Source organism: Ischnura elegans, chromosome 6 (assembly GCF_921293095.1).
Source record: "Ischnura elegans chromosome 6, ioIscEleg1.1, whole genome shotgun sequence".
Classification (NCBI taxonomy): domain Eukaryota; kingdom Metazoa; phylum Arthropoda; class Insecta; order Odonata; family Coenagrionidae; genus Ischnura; species Ischnura elegans.
In genome coordinates, this window is record NC_060251.1 from 123,643,913 (window position 1) to 123,665,793 (window position 21,881).

The 21,881-nt window shown below is 38.4% G+C and overlaps 1 protein-coding gene across 17 annotated transcripts in view; it reads left to right on the forward strand.

The window, feature by feature from the left end:
- Positions 1–21,540, forward strand: part of LOC124160101 (calcium/calmodulin-dependent protein kinase type II alpha chain) — a 320,103-nt gene extending 298,563 nt beyond the window's left edge. For all 17 annotated transcript variants that reach the window (XM_046535829.1, XM_046535833.1, XM_046535832.1 and 14 more), the window contains 2 exons: positions 13,541–13,655; positions 16,682–21,540. In XM_046535829.1, coding sequence (XP_046391785.1) covers positions 13,541–13,655; positions 16,682–16,814 — 248 coding nt within the window. In that variant the 3' untranslated portion in view covers positions 16,815–21,540. The remainder of the gene's footprint in view (positions 1–13,540; positions 13,656–16,681) is intronic.
- The last annotated feature ends 341 nt before the right edge of the window (positions 21,541–21,881 follow it).

The following is a 21,881-nucleotide window of genomic DNA, read 5'->3' on the forward strand; positions in this document are numbered from 1 at the left end:
ATACCAGATAGTTCGTTAAAATCATTTATTTAGAAGTGTTGCCTCCAATTAGGGCCAACTTGGAAATCTGCAATGAAATTAACAAAGTATATACATTGTAATCTTCATTTTCAAAGGTAGATGCGTTATGTCTTTCACAGAATTGTAAATATTCATGATGATAATATGTTATAGGAATCTGTCGCATGAGACATTTTGTACAACGATAGTTTCACCAGCATTATTGCCAGCATCTTCAGGTCTTACTGACAATTCAGTTATGTCCTGTTATGTACACTGCATTCACAAACTGACATCCAATATATATAAAAACCAGTTGAAATATTATTTTCCGAAGATATTATTTCTGCCCCAATTCCAACTTCTACTGAAATTGCCAGCAAATTGTGAAAATTGATAACATTATAACTCTTTAAGACTTTCATTGCAATTTAGGCATTCGTAAAAAATGTACTGAAGCACAAATCAATACCTAAATGATAATGATCGGAGAGAGCTAAATTGATGGCTATGTTTTGAACAGCTTATTAATTATTATAATTCTTCGACGTATTTCCAATGGTTATACATTTTCAAGAAAAAACTCTTCGTATACGATTTAATTGAGATTGAGACTGATACTTTAATGCCATAACTAACTGCTAACAAAGTGGATTCTTCTGCGAGAACCCTGATATTTCCACTTAATCGGTCTGAATGGATTGTATTTTTACTATGGCCGCGAAAGCAAAGATCATGCTAAATTGTAATTAAACTGTGAACGTAGTAATTAATAATCTTAAATACTTATTGGACAGAAATTAGCGGTTCATTAATCGTATTAGTACATACGAAAGATTACATGCACAACCTCGGTGATTTACTAACGAATAGAAAAAATGTTCCATTTACTTACATTTACAAGGTCAGCTCAGCAGATATGTGTTGATGCTGACAAGGATATATTCTTATATCTCTCTTCGTGCCGCTAGGATCCACTTTACCCGGTAATTCAGTACACAGAAACAGACAGGAACTTAATCCGGCGTCGATTTAAAAAGTCCCTGAAATGGTATTCTACCAATTCCTTTTTGCCAGTCTTCATTGCGAAACACGGATTATTTACTTCTTCCATTGCGTACTTCAACGTAAATTTGCTTGTAAAATATAAGATTCTACAGCATAGCTTAATTCGCAAAGTCACAAAATGCAGTAGCTGCGAATGTTTCAGCGCCACGGCTGTTGGGCTGTTGGGACATGGTATGCAAGATGGCCGCCGGTTGCTTTAGCCTTTGGCGCAAGTTTCAAAATACGATATTTAATCCTTTATATTAAAAAATAATAATTACATAATATAATGGTATCGCGACACAGTGGTAAAATTGTGATGACATTTGTGTCCCCAAAAATAGTGATTGATGTGTATATATTGAGTACACTTCTGGTGCATGAATAGACTGGTAACTTAGTGGTACAATCTGTGTAACATCTGATGCATCACATTGAGTACGGCTGTGGTATCAATGATGTACAGGATGTACAGACTGTACGATTTGTGTAACTTTGTGAGTAGAAAAGTGTAGTAAATGTGTAATTTTACATAATTTACCATATTTTTACACATATTTGTTACACAGATTTTTCGCCAGGGTAGAGAAATCGATTCAGTTTTGGTTTCAGAGCATTACGATAGCAGAGAAAAGAAGTCATTACACTGCCGCTTTCAAAAGAAAAGTTATATGGTGGAACCTCGATCTATCGTTCCCGCATTGATTGTTCGCCGTTTCTGGTCCCAAATAAAGTTCCTTATAGACAATGTAATTTTTTCCCGCATCTATCGTTCCCCGAAGTATCGTTTCTCGCATTGATCGTTTGAAGATTGCGGTTCCGACGCATAATTTTCCCGCATCCATCGTTTGACGAAAATGAGACGAAATAAATACAATGTGTCATTTATGGCTAATGACGACAAGCACATACCGTATATCTCCGAATATAGTCCCCCCTTTTTTTCCAAAAATGGCCGCGGAAAAGTAAGGGGGGGGGACTATAATCGAGTGTAATCCAGTTTAGCATACTAAACGTGACCATAAAGTAATAAATAACGGCACAATGGCTAATGTTCTCGTAGTCTTTCTATTTGAGTATATTTATGAGGATTATAATCGGAGATATTAGTAAATACTGCCACGTTTTACCGGAAATTAAGACAATTTTTACCACAAATGTTGTACAGATACGATTATTCCGATTCAAATAGCATATCGAATATGCGTTTTCACGGAATCCATCGGGTAGCCGCTAATTTTTCTTGGAAAAGTATTGTTAGAATAATTCAATCGACACTGATCACTTAATGACGCAAAACAGTAAATAATTAAAATGAAAACTAAACACACTATCATTACATTAATCGAACACTAGAATTGAATCAATAGTATATGTACCCGTCGCTCATTTAATAACTACACGATTTAAATAATTGCGAAAAATAAACAGATAAAGTGAACCTTTCGTGACGATTTAGCATTTCATTGCGTCCGTAGCTACTATACGTCCATGTGCCCGTGCGGTTCGTGTTTACAACCACTGCCTTTACCGCTTTCGCAGGACAAGAATGCGCAATAGGTGATGCATTTGTTTCTGAAAAGGCGCAATAATCGACGACTTTAAACCAGAAGCGCCGGCATTACTGCATTTGATCGAAATACAGCGACTCAGCATCGAAAGTGTAATCAATTTATTGAGGAATATCTTCAATTCGTCAGGGTAAATAGGATCGATAAATTACGTCGCATAACGTTTCGCAATTATTTCCGCGATATTTTCTTTATTAAAAATAATTTTACGTTCAACAGTGAGGTGATGGATCAAGTAGAAAGATGAGGATCAATCCTGCCGCAGATTAGAGGCCTTCAAAGACGGAGTTTCGATGCCAATTTAAAAATAGCCGTTGCAGAATACGCCGTAAATCATAGTATTTACAGCGCTTGCAAAGCGCTAATACATCGCGGAAGTCATTTCGGGGGTCTCGATGCGGCAGATTCAAAGAATTAGAGGAAAATATCGTCGAATTTGTGCGCAAATGCAGAGCAGAAGCTCTTTGTGTAACTTATGCAATGATTCGCGACGAGGCATTGAAAATTGATATAATTTTTTTTCAGTTTTAATGTTTGTTGGAAAAAGTTTATTTCTTAATTTTATTACTTTGATATTTGTAAGTCCTGTAGTTTAATTGTTTTGCTTAGCAGGCATTTGATAGCAATATTTTTATAATATTTATAATTTATTTAACACAATTTTATTTAGATTTCCTAAATTCTTCAGGTCACTTGGATTTGTGATGACTTGATGGTTGTGTTACTCTGGATCTAAGGAAGTTTCAGGGCCAAATGCAATACTGCTTATGGGCTTTAAGTTAAAGCTTATATATTGACATTGTCTGTAGTCATTTGGAAATCAAAAATATTAATAATTTGTGAAGGTTTAAAAAATACAATAGCCTTGGATACTTAAAAAAATTTCTCATTTCTTCATTACATCTGGTTAAGGAACTATGAATTACTGATACATGCAATGGATCACAACATGTTTTAGGTATAGTTATTTTGTTGTGATGGAAAATATGTGAACAGATTTGTTCTTAATCTTCACAGAAAATAATAGTTTTTATCGAATCTAGAATCTTAACTTGCTAACCACAGAAAAATTGCCTTCCTTTACATTTTAAAATTTTTCCCAAAACTGAGGTCTCAAAATTGGGGGGGGGACTATATTCGGGGGGGGACTATATTCGGAGATATACGGTAGTTGGAATCTTCCCAAGGGATGGAACTATCATTGGGAGAAGCTCAGTGCCGTGGGAATAGTGTGAATCAACAATATGACCTATGTGTCTTGATAAAGTACTACTATTCCTGTTATTATCTAAAATATTGTTTGAAACCTTTAATGAATATCTTAATTACTCGCCAAAATCCTGCGTTTCCTGGGACATAGGCAACCTAGCAAAAAATAAAGCATTGATCGTTTTTCCGCATTCATTTTATTATCGTATTGTTATTAGGAAAAAAAAATTTTCTCCTAGTGGAGTTCCAAAAAAGGAGGGTAGTCTTAGAATCGTGTTCGTCTTAGATTTGAGCTAATACGGTGTATGAAATTGTTTTTCGATTTATTATGTTCTATAAACAATTTTCATAAAATATTTTTCGTTAAATAAGAAAGAATCAATTTATTATATTCTATAAACAATTTAAATAAAATATTTTCCGTTAAATAAGAAAGATTGGGGTGGGGGAAATTCGGTTACTGTGCAGTAATAACAATGTGTGCAAAAAACAATCTCTCGGCGAGGAATTGAAAAAGGACCTCGGGTGTCCGGACGGAAGAAGGTCCGAAGGGTATTCGGCGTCCAGGCAAGAGCGCGGTTGGGCTGGTCCTTTAGTCGGCCCTGAATTTTGCAAACGATAGATCACGTCATAACAGATATCACTTTTCATTACGGCGTTAACATTCACGGCGTTTGTCGCGTACGTTAATTTTCTGTTGATATACGGCCAGTGATTTTCTTATTGTTGGCTTATTACCGGACCGTGAATTTAGCGAAATTGAGACCGTGAAAACCAGAAAAAAACCATGAAAACCTGAAAAATAACCGTGAAAACCTGGAAAAAGCCGTGAATTTCATTATTCAGGTAGAGTGGGAACCCTGACAGCCACAATGAGATCCTTAGTTTCATTTACATAAATGGACACACACAGATCTTGAGCCCTACAAATCATTGCAATGTTCCCACAACAAGAATGAGTCTTTTCTTTTCGAAGTCTGGAAGACCTCCTAGGGGCGAGTACATTTTCAACTCCCAATTTAACCCCATCGTCAAGTACCCCCTCATGATTTTCATCTCCATTCATCAAGTTCTCCAAGAAAAAATCACCATCTCCTTCCTCATACTCACCATCACTCTGGACTTCAGGCTCATCCGGGTCAAAGGTCCCTTCATCATCCACATGCCATATCCAATCATTACATCTCCTTGGAATGTGAGTGATTTCACACACCTCTTTACACGGGAACACTCTCTCCTCAAAACGTACATGACATGAAATAATGACACTCCTACTTTTTGGCAAATAGATTCTGTAACCCTTCACTTCTCTATCATATCCCACAAAAATACCTTCATCTGCCCTACTGTCAAACTTATTTCCAGTTGGACTCACCAGATACCAGACCTTACAACCAAACACCCGCAATCTAGAAAGCTGCCCTTGGATGTCAGCCTTCTCTCCTTTCCATAATTCCAAGGGAATTTTGTTCTCAGTCGCAGACGATGGACACAAATTTCTGATATGACATGCTGAACTTATTGCTTCAGCCCACAAGAAAACAGGAAGCCCTGCTTGAATAAGCAAACACCTTGCCATTTCCACTAGTGTTCTATTGGCACGTTCAGACACACCATTTTGCTCGGGGTTTCTAGGCACACTTTTCCGATGCAGAATACCCTCAGCCTTCAAATAATTCTCAAACTCAGCACTTGTATATTCGCCACCATTGTCTGATTGAAAAGCACTTATTTTCACCTGATGCTGAGCCTCAACCTCTCTCTGGTATTCTCTAAAGCATTTAAATACTTCACTTTTTTTCTTGATTATCCTGACATTTATGAATCGAGAGAAATCATCAATGAGGGTCACAAAATAATGACCTCCCCCCAACGATTGACACTGTGCCCTGCCACTTACGTCACTGTGGACAATTTCTAAAGGGCGTTCACAATTGTGATGAGCAACTTTCGGAAACGGCAACTTAGTCATTTTACCCTTCACACAGACTTCACATAACTCATCGTCCCTTTTGGAATCCTCTTTCTTGAGATCAAGACCTGGGATTCTGTTCATAGCACCTTCATGGAGATGTCCTAATCTCTCGTGCCACAACGTACTCTTGAAGGCTTTGGCCTGAAATACTTCAATTTCTGTACCACCATTACACTCGTCATTGGCAGAAACATTTGCGACGTAGTTCTCATCTGGCTCAGTCTCTAAATAATACACATCATTTTCCACTAAGGCATTGAACAAAACATCACCGTCATCATGCTCTCCAATCGCGTCATTCAATCTGAACACGGTCTGAACACCTTTCTTCGCCTTCTCACGTCCAACTCAGGTACCCACAGTGCATTTGATAGTGACAAGGTCCAGCCCCCACAAGAGTTTGTTAACTTGATGACAATAGTTCCCTTCCCCTTCACGGTCAGACGTCCCTTTCCAATCTTTACTTCTCCGGTGGCAGGTTGGAAATCAATGAAGCGGTGATGGTCTGGCGTCATGTGGTTCGAAGCACATGAATCTAGGTAGCTAACACACTTTCTTTGGGAGCAAGCCAAAGCAAACGCAGATGTGAGTCCTTTGAACTTCGGCTTGTCCCTTCCTTTCTCGTGTCTCTCCCGTGACTCCTCGTCTTTTCCTTTTCTTTCCTCCGACTTCTTGTCTCCCCTCGGCGCACCACACTGGTAGGAAATGTGGCCCCACTTACCACACTTATAACATTTCTGATCAGCAGTGCTCCTCTGCTTTCCGTTGTTGGCTGCTCTCGTTCTGCTGAACTTCCACGCTGCCAACGCACTGCCATGTTCAGAGGACTCCGCGGCATTAATCCTTCTCTCCTCAAGCAGAAGGTCTGACTTCACCGCCCTCGACGTCAGTCTCTCATTGATCTTTGTTATTCTCTCATACGTAGAATACTGTGGATCTTTCACGAGTCCCGTCAATATAAAAGAGGCCACAACGTGGTCTTGGAATAAGATGCCGTTTTTGGTTAAGTTATCGCAGAGCTCCTGTATCCTCCCAGTGTACGCTGAGATGTCCATCGCCTCTGTCTTCTCAATGCTACCCAGCTCTCGGAGACACATAGCTATATCCATGGATGTAGCCCTCCCATGAATCTCTTCTAAGGTGTCCCAACACTCCTTGGCTGACCTCAAATGGCTGATGTCTGTGAGGTACTCCGGGCGCACATGCCGGAAAATGTATGCGCGGGCCTTGTTGTCCTTGCGCATATTTTCTGGTTTCTTCAACTCTTCTGCACTCAGCCCCGGGTTGATTGCGTCCCAGCAGTTCAGAAAAATCATCGACGCCTCCGACATGGTCCTCCAATATTCGTAATTATCCTTGCTCAGGATTGGATTCATTTGCCTATCCGAATCCAGCCACTCATCCTGATCCGCCATGGTCTCACCTTTTCTATTATGTCCAATTTACCGAATCACTAACGTCAATCACCACACAGCACGATCCCTGGACCCATAACCTGTTATAGGGAGTTATGGCAGTGGTAATAAGATTCACACAGCGTTAGTTCAACAAAGTATATTCGGATATAAACGGATACAACTCAATGGTACATTAGGCACGAACACACAGAGAGAGACCACTAGCGTGCACCGGAAGTGCGAGCGCACACAATCGACAATCATCCAATACAATCGATAGTATCGAACAATCGATAAAGGATCATAGCAGACAGACATAAAGAAACTATTGAGCACACCCTTCAACACTTTCTTTGCCAGTTTGCAATCTTTTTAGCAGTGATAACATGGTTGTACTCGTATTATTAATGCCCCATGAAAGGCCTGGTTTCGAAATCAACACATCGGTGGCTATGTGATCACAAATACAGAAAAGTGGTTTGCATGAATGCTTCAGAACCACTGCTCGACTTCGGAATCTATGCTGTTAGGCACCATGCCACAGAGTAGATATGTACAGGTGGCTGTACCACAGGTTTCTCTGTAATGAAAAATCGCACTGCGGCCATATTGAAAATAAGTAAAATTATGCGGTAAATTCAAACCAAATAGTGCTAACGACTTACCATCCACCGAAAAAAGAGAGTTTAAATTCAAAGTAGCCTAATTATTTCTTTACTAATAAAGGTAGAGCAAGGAACGCCAAATCGCATGCACAAATCTGGCAGTTATTATGTAAATAACTGGCAGTCTTGTTTTCTAAATCCGACCGACGACATCGAATCACCCATTCCTCGGACCTGCGCCAACACCACAAGTTCTTATTAAACTTTTTCGACAATTTAATTTCGCATGCAAAATAATACTCGAATATAAGTTTAGTTTCTTCGATCAGCAATGTAACTCAGAAAAAATATGAAATTACTTACCTAACAGGGTCTTTAGGGAAACTGAAGAAACTCAACTTTGCTTCCGTCATGCCCGCATTTTTTTTGCAGTTAATGGCTGAACACCAAGCAAAACCTTTTCTTCTCGTCTTATTTTCCGCTTCCTTCATTTTCCACGTTTCTTTAAAACACTAGCACACTACGTGAAAGCATTGAAGAGTGGAGGAATTAAAAAAAATTTGTGCGACAACACTCCACGCCAAGCGCAAATGATAGGAACGATAGCAACCAAATAGCAACTCTAGCCACGTTTCCTCATTTAGAACATGGTGAAATGCACAATGAGCTGATTACCGCCTTCAGCCGTTTTGTCGTCTCTCGTTGTATATCCCTACTCTGTGCCACCATGCCACGTAGTCCTGTCTCTCACAACTGCAACTGCTGCGGGACGTCTATCTATAACTTCTCTTCTAACAGAAATAATAAGCCCGGTGTATCCTTGCGTTAACGCTGTAATTCTGTTGATTTTGTGTCCAATTTCATTTTTATATAAAGATCACAGAAAAAATTGAGCGAGAGTGACAAATCATGCACAATGGATAACAATCCGCATGCACGGATATATGGGGAGCCGAATAATCAGGAGTCTGCTGTATATACAGAAATTAAAGTTGAATTATTTTTTGAAGCAGTGTAAAAAAAACTGTAATTGGGCTTTTCCACATATTCCATCACTTCTAACAACCGTGAACAGTTATCGATAAGCTGTACTGTTTTGCCATGATTATCAGAACAACAACCGTACCGTGAGAGCCACATCTTTTATCTGTTCTAACAATCTTAAATAGTCATATTAATGTCATGATTGACAGAACCACAACTTTCACCGGTTGAATTTCAACTTTACCAACAATGTTGAATAGTTATCGAAAAGCAAAAGTTCTGCCGTGATTAGTGATAACAACTTCACCAACAAATATCTCACACCTCTTTATCTAAGAAAGACTTCTTTAAAATACTAATGAACATGCCGTATAAGCGCGTGTTAGAAACGCACCTGTTTTCCCTAGGAGTTGCAGCCGAAAATGGGGGTGCGCCTCTTACACAAACTTCTTAACTTCCCCTCCTCCCTTTCCCCGGTCGCAAGCCCAAGAGGAACTGAGTGGCCTTAGTTTTCTGTGTGAGTCAGTCATCTAAAAACCAAGGTCAAGAACAAGCGGGAGGAAGGGGAGTTTCTCCCTTAATGACGTATTTTTACAATGCTTCTGTTTGCATTTCTTACTCGTAAGGATGGCGCTGTCACGTCAGTACCTCAGATGTGAACATGGAAAAGATCGCGCAGGGTATTTCGCCCTGGAGGACACGCTAACTTTACTGCTACGAGTGGGCATACCGCGGCATTTATACTGCATGTATAATCACTTATCAAACATAGAGAAACACGCAGTTTTGAAGGACAATACCGATAATAATAACTGACAGTCAGGGGTACTTCAACACAATCCACAAAAGACAGTTGTGAATGCAATGCATCAATAGGCACTGAATTGTAATCAGACAACTTGCTTAAACACTTGCATATGAAGCAAAAGGCAGTAGGTACATCCCAGCATAGCCATGCAAGACAATTAAACCAACTGATAGTCAGGGGCACTTCAACACAATCAACATAAAGGACAGTTGTGAATGCAATGCATTAATAGGCGCATGAGCAATGAATAGCAATCAGACAGTTAGCTCAAACACTAGCATATGAAGCAAATGGCAGTACACCACAGCATAACCATGCTAGAAAATTGAACCAATAGTCGCAGGCACTTCAACATAATCAACAAAGGGCAGTTGCAAAAGCAATGCATTAATATGGGCACGTGAGCACTGAATAGCAATCAGACAACTACCTTTAACACTAACATACGAAGCAAAAGGCAGTGCACCATAGCATAACCATGCAAGACAATTAAACCAACAGTCGGAGGCACTTCAACACGATCAGCAAAGGACAGTTTTGAATGCAATGCATTAACAGGCGCGTGAGCACTGAACAGAAATCAGGCAACTGGCTTTAACGCTGACATACGAAGCAAAAGGCAGTACAACGCCTCCCATCCGAAATATGGGCACCACACTTCAAAACACTACGGTAGTGCTTAATTTTCACTTAATAAAAATAAAGACTTGTCACACGGATCACGAGAGCTCCTGACTTGCGAAGAGAACAGATTCAAAATGTGGTTATAATGGCTGTGGGACCACGTGAGCTCCACAGAAACCCTCACCTACTTCCCCCTCCCTAACGCCGTCACCTCCCCTACACCTTTCAATACTTCTCCCAGATGGCGTGAGTGCAAGTTACCCGGAAGCCCCGTACGACATTGCACGGGCTGATCCCAAGGCACTGAAGTTCTCCTGGTGGGGGGAATCGGGGATTTTCGGATTTTTTCCCCCGATCATTTTCGGTTCCCCACGTCGAACTCTTTTCACAGCTCTAATCCACGAATTTGATGTAATTCGTCAACTTGCCTAAAACGGCTCTGCATGCACTAAACGACTAGAGTACTCTACATTTTTCTGAGTCAACTACCAACAACATGCGTGTACAGTGTAAGGCACGCAGTTCAAAGTATTCGAGATGGTACCTTTAGCATAATTATTTGAGATCTCGAATATCGAATAATTTCTAGTATTCAAGGTATTCGAGTATTCACAGGTAATATTCACTCAAATCTAGTATTGAACCCAAAAATACATTGATATAGATAGAAATTACATGAAAAATCTTAATTACCCATTGTTTCCCAAAATCTGAAAATTGTGGCATTGTTCTGTCCCTGTTCTGCCCCAGGTGGAATTGGGTGGTATGAAAATGATTTACAAAAACAAATAACATATATGACACAAAAGAAAAACTCAACTTAAATGCTCTTGTCTTTTAATTTGTATGAATTTTTAGGTGCAGTGCACTTAAAGTTAGCCTTTTTTGAAGCCTAATCACAACATTCACTCTCAAGTAAAGAATCATCTGCTTCGCTGTCCACACCTGCACACGAGTTGTGAGCCCATTTCTTACAAATGGAACAAGCCTTCCCCAGTCAGCATAAAAGATAATTTAGACGGAAAATTTTCTGGTAATTTGGGGCAAATTTACCCCAGGAAGCATTACCCCTTCTTTACCTCGTTATTACTCGCGTGCAAAATTGCCAACAGCGAAGTGTAAAATATATAAAGTGAGTAAATTATAGCGTTGTATGAGGTTGAGAAAAGTTTAAAGAAGAAAAGTAAAGTTCAATATAACCACAGCGACGCTACAGTGATATTTTTCAAACTATTTCCGATTTATTTTCGCAAATAGTTTCACTTTACATACCTACACGCTATCGATGAAAGGCTATGGTCATTAACAAAAATTCAATTAGTTAAAAATTACCTGATTATTTTCGTAAATAAATAGAGGAGAGTACTAATTTTCATCGGATAATTATCTTCGTTTAAATTTTATGAAAGGTCGAGTTCAAATCTTGACAGTTGGCTATCTTGGATCCTCAACTGCGATTTGCGACTAGTGGACTGTAACGTACGAGTGAACAAGTAAACAATGAAGAAGGACCATGAACGCGACTACAAGTGCCGAAGTAACGTGCCTGGTAATTATAATTTCTATCTATTACTGGAACATGAAGTAAACTAAGTTGCCTGATACAATGCTGAAAATAGTTTAATATAATTCAGTTGAAAATTTTACCAGAGAGTTGCATCACTTTTTGTTGTGACGCCATGGTGAGGCAATATACTTTTTAATAACCAATATAACTGAAATTTGGTTCCCTCAACCTCTGCTAAAGTATAGAGCTCTTTATTTACAGTGATTTCATGGAAAATTTCAGGTGAAAAACATTGGAAAAGCAGTTTTTAGTATTCTCGCTTGGGTGAATTCTTTCCTCGTAAGCATGCCATTAGGAGTTCGGTGTGGAAGCTGTTGTCTCCAAGTGCCTAACGGAAGGAAATTAGTTCCAAGTTTAAAATTGTTTCTATTTTAAAAGAAATCAAATTGGCTATTCCTCTTATAACATAACTGTTATTTATTTCAGTCATCTCTCTTTCTTCGAGTACGTATGTCCTCACGAATGTGGGTTTTATTTTTGTTATTATTTCTCTTTCACCAAGTGGTTATTTCCTAATGTATGTCATGTTTGTATATTTAGTTACTTTTTGTCATTCAATAAACAGTTATTTTTCAATATCAATGTCTATTTCGTTCATTTATCGTGCATATGAATGCCTATAGCGCATTGAAATTGGGTACTGTTAGTTCACAATAGCACCGATAGAGGGGGTGTCGTCATGTTTACTTTGAAGCTCCACAGATGGCTCTGATGTCGCATCGGGAAGTTTTACCCGGAAAAAGTATGAATTTTACCCGTGTTTTACCATGAAATTACCCGAATTTTACCACTTAAATTTACAGATATTTTACCCGTTACCATGCAGGTTACCCATCTTTTACCACAATTTTACCCGTGTAATATTTGGGTAATAATGGCGTAAAATATCTTTTGTGCTGACTGGGTTCAACTGATTTTTAATGAAAATTGCCGCAGTATAATCAGTTGTCTCTTCATCCCATCATTCTTTTTTCCATTTTTTCTTACTTTCCTGTTCCACCCCATGCATGCTGCCCCAAGAATGCGTTTACACTTACCTAGGAACTGACGCCCAAAAATAACATTAGTTCAGATGTTCAATTATACGAAACTTATGATAATAAGGCATACTTCAAACGCATACCAAGAATTACTGTTTTTTAAATGCTTGAATATGACTTACCATCAATACAAACTCTTCCGAAGTTAGAAGAGAACTGCTAAAATTCACACTACTCACAGTTCACATGTTAACACTCAATTAACTAAACCAATATGGCTGCATAAGATGATCAATAACAGGTTAATCTATTTCAAATACTCTCTGATAGTTGACAGCACCTCCTAATCGCAAAGAAACCCCATGATCACCTTCGAACGTGATTATAAATGTGGACTGTATATTGTTAAAATCAAAGTCGAGCCGTGCCGGCGCATACCACTCACCGCTGCTGTTCCCGTCGGGGGCGCGACATGGCTCCGTCTCCTTGGGTTGCTCTCCAACCATGCGCTTGTGAAGTTCACTGGACGACTGCACAATTCACTCACGTTCTCGGAGTGACAAAAAAAACAAAAACGAAACGAAAACCCGAATACGTGTGGTATCGCCAACAGGTGGCGAGGCTCGACTTTGTCTGGGAAATTTACAACCAAACACCCCAAATCCAATTTTCCCTGGCCCCCTTTCTACCCTGTGATCCCTTATTTATGTATGTATGCTCCTTGTATCATGCTGCTTGCATTTACATTGTTATATCTCTTTTTTGTGTTACAGTATTAGGGAAGAATAGTAAAACTGCAAACACAACCATTATAAACCCTCATGTTCACCTGCTTGGAGAGGAAGCTGCCTGTATAGCATATGTGAGGCTCACCCAGTTCATTGACAAGTAAGGCTTGGTTGCTTCTTTCATTTCAGTTGTTTGATGTTGCAATGGCATAACTATGAATATGCTTTGGGGAGGGAGGCGTAGGGGGGTGGGTGGGGGGGGTGGACTTCCCCCTTCCCCAGGCAATTGGGAAAAATTTTTAAAGATGACTTCCCTGGAAATATGTGCATTTTACATGATTTTGGCACTTTAAATTTGGGTTCACTCCAGATGCAGTTATTATATTTCAAAACTAGACAATAGTATGTAATGAATAATTGTTGACTGTAATGAGTGGCGGCCCCCATTGTTGCTTTCGAGTGATTGGCCGTGTTGGAGGGAGCCTCTCCTTCCTCCATGACGCTGGTGCTTGTGCTGATGGTGCAGTGTGCCTCCGATGGCATTTCTGTTTCACAGTTTCTTGTTGGAATGGTAGTGTTGCCTGTTCTTTCTTGCGTGCCTTGAGAGCTACTTTGAGCATTGTCGTGCAGTAATAATCACAAATACCAATCCTCATAGCTGTCACAAAGTTGAGAACTGGGGAAAAGCATTTTTACCCTCGTAAGTATCCTATTTCAAGAATCTTCTTTTTTCTCTTCTCCTGCAGCACGCATGGAACTTAGTTAATACCATTGTTTGTCGAATATCCATCTATTGTTTCAAAATTTCCCTCTCTATTTTAGAAATCATTATCTATGAAATGGAGAAAATGCATTGCTCTGAGTATTGTTGATAATTCTGGGAAACCTTTAACTTTAAATGTAAGTTTTTAGTTTGCCACCAAAACCCACAAAGTCTTGGAGCAATTTAATGTTGGTCACCTTAAACCATACCAGAAGACATTAAGGCCTCAACAATTAGCCTATTCTTAAAAAAATCTTGCAATTTTAATTTTATGAAAAGATGCTGGGCAACTCATTAATTTTTTTCAGTGTATGGTTTTGTCTGATTTTGAAGTGTAGTACTCTTTACCAAAAATTCATTCAGTGTTTGTTTATCCATATAGATCTAATTTTATGGCACTTAATGAGTAAGTTTCAGTAATTTCTGCCTTCTTTGTTTCATTAAATGTTGTCCAAGACCTCAAATCCAGTTTACTCAGAGTAATTCTCTCATTATTATGGACTCATTCGAGAGTCAAGTATTTCTTTACCCCTGGCAAACGTGAGAGATTACTGGGTGCTGCTTCTGACTGATGGACAACTGCTTCTTCAGAGATTTTGTTGAGCTAGATTAGTGCTGTTACTGTCAAGGGAAAGCTTCTTCATAACTCAGCCCAACATAAATAGACCATTGGGGTACATATTCTCTTTAATGAAATTCTCAGGCTAACCAGCATTACTTAACAATGCCAATGATTCGTGGAGTGGGCAAGGAGAAGCAAAATTAATTTTAGTCACAAGAGATGACTGGATGAAGTACTCATTGAAGAAGTGAAGTAGGTGTCTTAATGGAGTGAGCGCCATGGCTATCATCCTTTCCATATGTACAGTGTGTCCTCGTTTAACGTCGTCCCGTTTAACGTTGTTTCGCGATAACGTTGTCCAAAAATTGAAACCCTTGATCATTTAACGTCGTTATTGCTTCGCGATAACGTTGTTCAAATTATGCGCGGCGAAAAAAAAAATGAATGGCGAATAGAACGCAAGCGCATCTGATGTATAGTAAATATTACCATATTAATGCGATTGGTAATTTTCGTTCGACTGAAAAGGTTGGCGTGGGTAGCGTATGTTAACTATGCATCTGAGCGAATAATTATCGCCTCATTTACCCATTATCCGTATATTTTTCTGATGCCAACCGAAAAAAATGTCCACGAAGAAGAGTGGCTATCCTGGTGGTTCTTCAGACGTGAAGAAAAAACGGCGATATTAGAATAAAAACTTGGTATTATTAAAAGAATTGAAGAAGGTGCAACTGCTGGAGAGATCGGTCGAGTTTTTACAGTTAAAATTTCTTCTGTTACTGAAAATATCGATGTTTCGCCATTAAAAATACTTTCTTTTTAGTTTTTATATTTCATTTAATAATGCCTTCTTCCCAACCTTTTCGTTATGAAAATTCGTTTCGAATGAATCGTTATCATGCTGAAGTGAATAATCGGTAATGAATGTTTCTCGCGATTTCCGCCGGGTTAAAGAATTCATATCATCACGAAAATTGACTCGCCCTTCGTCCTCGTGCTTCCGAGTGTCAGATTCAGATTTTTTTCATTTTGGCCTGATTCAGGTGTCTCCCGATTGGTCAAGAAGTCTGCTTAAAGTTACGGCTCCGATAAATGGCCTCCTTGGATTCTCGCCCGGGAAATTCTGGATTCTTCACGAAGAAATGGATTGTTAGGAACATGGCTAGGAACCAATTTAAATTTTTTACATTGTTTCTTATGGGAAATACTGCATCGCTTAACGTTGTTTCGCTTAACGTCGACTTTTTCAGGAACGAATCAACAACGTTAAACGAGGACTCACTGTATTTGACTACCCGGTGACTTTTCCTCTCAACCTACATGTGTTCCTATGTTGAAAGAGAAATGCTCACTGTACTGGCAAATGCTAGTCTATCATACTGCATCCATAAAATCCCCTCTTCCAATAGGATTCAGTCACTTTGAGGCTGGTTTGTACATATTGGGCCTCATAAACTGGACAGCATTTTGGCTTCTTGCGTGTGGCATAGATGGAGGGGAATCCATAGCAGGTGTACCTTAGAGTATGTGTTTTGCTGTACTTGTTAGTGTGGTTGTTTGCTTCCTCAAGAGACACCTACATTTGACCAAAAAGCAGTGTGTAGGCTGACATTATCATAGTTTGCTTTTTGAATTTCATGTCTCTCATAATATATGCAGTACATTTTGTACTTCTTTCTATTTTGTATTGATCACCCTCTGTTGAGATTTCTTTGGTTTTTCTTTTATGATTTGTAGAACCTGAGATATGCACATGCTTCCATTGTGCAGTTCTTTGAAGAGTGGGATATTATTTCGTGGTTGTTAGTGCTTTAAAAAACCAGTTTGGGCTGACGCAGTGTGTGTGTCTTTGTTGCAGGCAAGGTCAGGCGCACACCCAGCAGACGGAAGAGTCGAGGGTGTGGCACAAGCGCGATGGCAAGTGGCAGAACGTCCACTTCCACCGCTCGGGCAGCGCCCTCTCTCCTGCTTACGCCTTTGCCCACAAGTAGAGACGGTGTTTGTTTGTTTTGTAGACGACGACCACCACCTTCCATTGCTGCTCCCACTGTCCTCTTGTTGAAGAAGCCCGTCATCATCACACGTGTATTCTGCGTCTCCTCCACCCTCGTTTGCATTGGAGGAAAGGAGTGAGAGGGATGCGTTGCGTATTCATTGTAGCCTGTTGCACTGTTGCGCATTTGTTGCAATAGGGCATCTCTCCTGCCTGACCTCAGATGCCCTGCTTTCTTGTTGTGTGGCATGATGTGTGCATTCGGCAACAGTGAGCTTAAACAGACTGTCGACAATCTCTTTCTTCTTGTCTTTCCAGCCTCGTCATCCTCCTAAACAGAAGATTGCCATTTTTGTTGCCTTTCAGTTGCACCATTTATATATATATATATCATTACGTATGTCCCTCCTATTATCTCATTTTGGTGCAGAAATTTATATTGAAGGAGCCGGTTTCCTAAGCACAAGAATACACAATAGGCATATTTTACCAGGAATTTTTTACTTACCGTTTCTAAGTTTCTATCATATGGTTGTTGTAATGAGAATTAGGTGTAGGTATTGGTATTTTTTTCATAATTTTGTTTGTTGCTAGACTAGATTTTTAATGTACCAATTTGCCCCTGTAAACTTCTTTATTGTTCATCCGAGCGTGAGACATTTTTTTATCTATCAAAGGGGTGCGAATTGGAGGATTTGTTGTTGTCTATGCTTAGTTGCGGAGGTGTTGGTGGTGGAATATTTAATATGTAAGAGATGTACATGTCTCACTGTTGCCAGTATTCCAGTCAAAATAAGTTTGTAACGAAAAAGAAATGAGCAAAAAAATATTTTGGGGCAGTTTTAAACTCCTTCTCTCTTGTTATGGATCAGCTTCTGAATGTGACATTAAAAGTGCATTGCATTTAGACTTACTTAGACTTTCTCAAATAATACCTAAATATGTTGTTGAAGTCAGTTCCATGAACTGTTTCCCTTATTTGGCCTAATTGTCATCATACATACATACTTGTAATGAACTGGTCGAGTCAGTCATGTCCGTAATGCAAAAATAGACTCAGAGGAGGGGTGTAAGTACATAAACATTTGTGCTAACTGTAGGATTTGTTGAAAGATTACAAATAGTTTTCTTGTAATTAAATGTTTGTACACAAAAAGGCTCTAATGATGTAAAAAAATCAAAATTTTCTCATTCATAGATATTTCTTGTAAAGGCTTCCTGTAACTCTAATACAGAATGAATTTGCCAACTAGCTGTCTTCTTGTAATATAACCGACATTGAATTGTAAAATTTAAATTTCAGGCAAATGTATGTAAGCCATGGTTGCTTAAATTGCATTTTATCTCTAAAATAAAATGGGTACGTGGTCCTTTCATGTGTGGCTGTTGTCATAGAAAATGCATGAAATGGACCAGAATGTGTGAAAGTGTGTGCATTTATGGATTTTGTGTTTTTTCGAGAGGAATTTTATGAACAAGAATGAAGAGTTGGTTTGGGAAGACAACATTTGCCCCTTCAACGGTGTTGCTTAGACCTCTGGTTAGTCTAACGTTTTAAAAAAAAAATGTAATTAATTGTATTTCCTACCAAACTGTTGATGTGACTTCCTTCACCCATTCTTGCTGTAAAAATCAATTCAAACTGAGATTTTGTATAATATTTTACCTGCAATTTTAGCATAATTTGCAACGTTAAAGAATAAAATTGTATTTCTTTAAGAATTATAATATAATATATGAAGTACCTATAGTTTATCAACGTTTATCTTAGACTTTTCCTATAGAGCAAGTAGGCATGCGTGGAAGCGTGAGCAGCCCCTTTCGGGCTTTGTCTGTGCTGGGGACGGGCAGCTCTGACTACTAAGATGCGAGAATTTTAATGAACAAGATATTATGAGCCTTGATATTCATTGTTATTCATTCAAATTGTTGAGATATGCCCTCATTGGTTTAAGACGGTCATCTCTTTGTGAAAGAATGGGAGCATAAAAATGTATTTGTCTGTGTAAGTGTTTGCGCCTCCTGTGGGCAATGTGTGTGCATGAATGAGTATGTGTATGTGTGTGGCTGCTGCTGGGAAAGGTGCAATGTTGCGCAAGTCAATCCATGTGCGAATATGCATGCTTGTGCGTGTAATTATGTTTACATGCGTAGAAGCCTCTAATGGTCTTGCGCAGCCTGTGTTACATGCATCCGAAACACTGCCACTTTCTCTTGCTCTCTCTGTCACACACAGCACTTAAACACATGGTTGCATGAACTTATTATACTCACACACATATATGTATATGTGTGTGTGTGTAATGTGTACGAGGTGTGTCATGTATGCTATTTCAAAGAGTTCATTGTGGTGTGATGAATTGCTGCATGAGAGTGAGTATTCTTATTATTATTAATGAAAAAGAAATTGTGATAATTGTTTAATTTGAAGTGTTTTAACGTTTGTGTATGTGTCGTACGTGTGCGTGCACTGGTAATGACTTGAAAGTGTATTTCATGCAAGTCATTGTTATACATATTGACTCATAAGTTATTGTTATCATTTCATTTTTTACAGATACTATTAAAAAAATAAAATGTTTTATCATGAATTTGAGTGTGTATTATCGTTACATTTGTGAGTAGACATGTTTGTTGTTTTGTTCAGCACTGCGCTGTTACAAGTACTGGTTTGCTATTCATTAATGTCTCCACTTGGATGGTTTTATGTTTTGAGTGACTGTGAACCTATAACGGTTTATCATATCATAAGAAACCTCACCTGTTTACTATCTGTTAATTATTGGTGCTCATTAATAATTTATTCTTGGCAAACTTAATTGAATGGCAGTTATAGTAAATATATATCGTAATGAATTTTTATGATGCCTATATTTGTAGCGTACATGACTATGATTCCTTGAGTTGCACTCGCGTTGTTGTTTTAGTGGATGGAGTCAGCTGTGAATTCATAATGCGAATGTATAATGATCATATAATAATTTTGAAATATCATTATTTACTTTTTATACAAATTGCTTGATTTTAAAATAATTTTTTGTGCTGGGTCAGCTATTTAGGAATAAAATGTTGATTAGCATTTACTTAATTGTACTTTTGAATTAATACTTGTTTATCAATATGAAACTAACTTCATACTGATGACTTTAAATTTAGCTTCACAGAGAAGCATGCACTCTGATCTCATTCATATATGATAATTATAATAATAATAATGTATGAACTACCTACCTACTTTTAAATCTTGGCATTGTTGAAGAATTCATTAATTGTGTAATCCGTATGATTACTTAAGAAGTTTTTTCTCTGCATCTTGACTGCTTTTATACAATTATAACACAAATCATGTAAAATGTTCAACTTATTAAAACTGTCAACAATTTTCCTCGTGCTGAATGTACAAATGTGATTGTTACTACCTATTTCCCTCTCTCTAAACACTTCTTCCTCGGTTAAAAAATTAACCTGATGCCTAGTTAAGGAGGGAGTGCAGAGCCAAAGTTGTCTCGAGCAAAGAGGAAGAGCAGCTTTCATTTCAACCGTGAGGTCGTTGGGTTTTCATTTTCAAACTCTTGAATCCTATTGTGACCAGATGTTAATGTTTTTGCTTGCTGGAGTAGTATCAACATCATCTTTACCTGTCATTTGTGCATCAGCCTTTATATTTTGCTAAATTTGTAACTCTGTCTTGTAAAAGTGTGCATTGTAATTTCACATTTATATTCAGTGTGTATGTAAACACCCTTTATTGCTCACCAACTCTAATTCATCTCTGTCAAATGTGCCACAATTTGTATGTGGCAACATTCAGCATGTATTTGATATCATCTTCTCTTTGAATTTCATATTATACTATTCATTAACATTTATTTAGTTGAGACGTTAAAAATTATGAAATGTTTACCCTTGACAGGGCGTCCATTCACCCTTGATTGATAAAAACCTTGAAATCTGTGGGTCATGTGCAAATTTCTGCTCAAAGTCAAGAGCCAGACAAATATCATCACTTGGGCCACCTACATATTCCTCCTTTATGGGACAATGGCTGTAATATTCTAAGCAGAATGTAATGAGAGTGATTCTTACTAATGTAGTCTTCTTGGAACTCCAAATAACTGCAACAGAAATTATATATATACACATATATTTAATACTTTTTGTTTCCTCACTTCTATTTTTAGAATTGTTTAGTTACTGCAATTTATGAAATGCTAGACTCCTAGCTACGGAACACTGAAATTAAAAGTGACTTGAATGACATCTTGTTGGCTCGTTTAAAAACAGCAACAATGTAACAGCTGGAAATTTGCAGGATTGAAGCCTTGCATTATCTGCAATGTGATTTAATTACAATATTTTTTGTGGACGCCTTGTCTCCTGGGAATACTGACGAGCAAGCATTTTTGCAACAAATTTAAATTGTCATCATAGCACATGGTCTGCTTCCAAGGTAGTGTTTTATCAAAGAAATATACATAATAATGCTGATTGTCATTGAGTGCATTTGATTAAGTGCCAGGCTCCTTGCAAACACCCATCTGACGAGGTGCGTGTCTTTGCAAGGACTTGTTGTGTGGACATAGAGTGAGGGGGGGCATGGCATGGATGGCTCTTCTCTCATTATTATTGACCACAACAATGCATGTCCTCCCTTCTTGAGCCATTCTCTCTTCAGTTTTCCATCATTTGAGAAATCCTTCAGGAGAATAAAATGTCATGTCTTACTCAAGGTTTTTATTTACTATCATTTCATTGTTAATCTACAGATGCCTTCAGTGGTATAAATGAAATTAAAAGAATTACCTTCCAATCAAAGTTGTATGATTACCAGAAGAGGTGTGCATATGCAATGGAAATCATGATAGAAGTGTGCACTAGATACATGGTATAGCAGAGACGTAATTACTGTCTCACCCACCACTAAACATTACCTATTAATTATTGCTCTTGCCTATAGGTGACTCTGGGACTGCATAACATGGTACCAACAATAACTCTGCATTGACCAATGGCAGCAGCTCATGGGTTGCTGGGCTGTTAAACTATACTCTGAGTGCGTTAAATG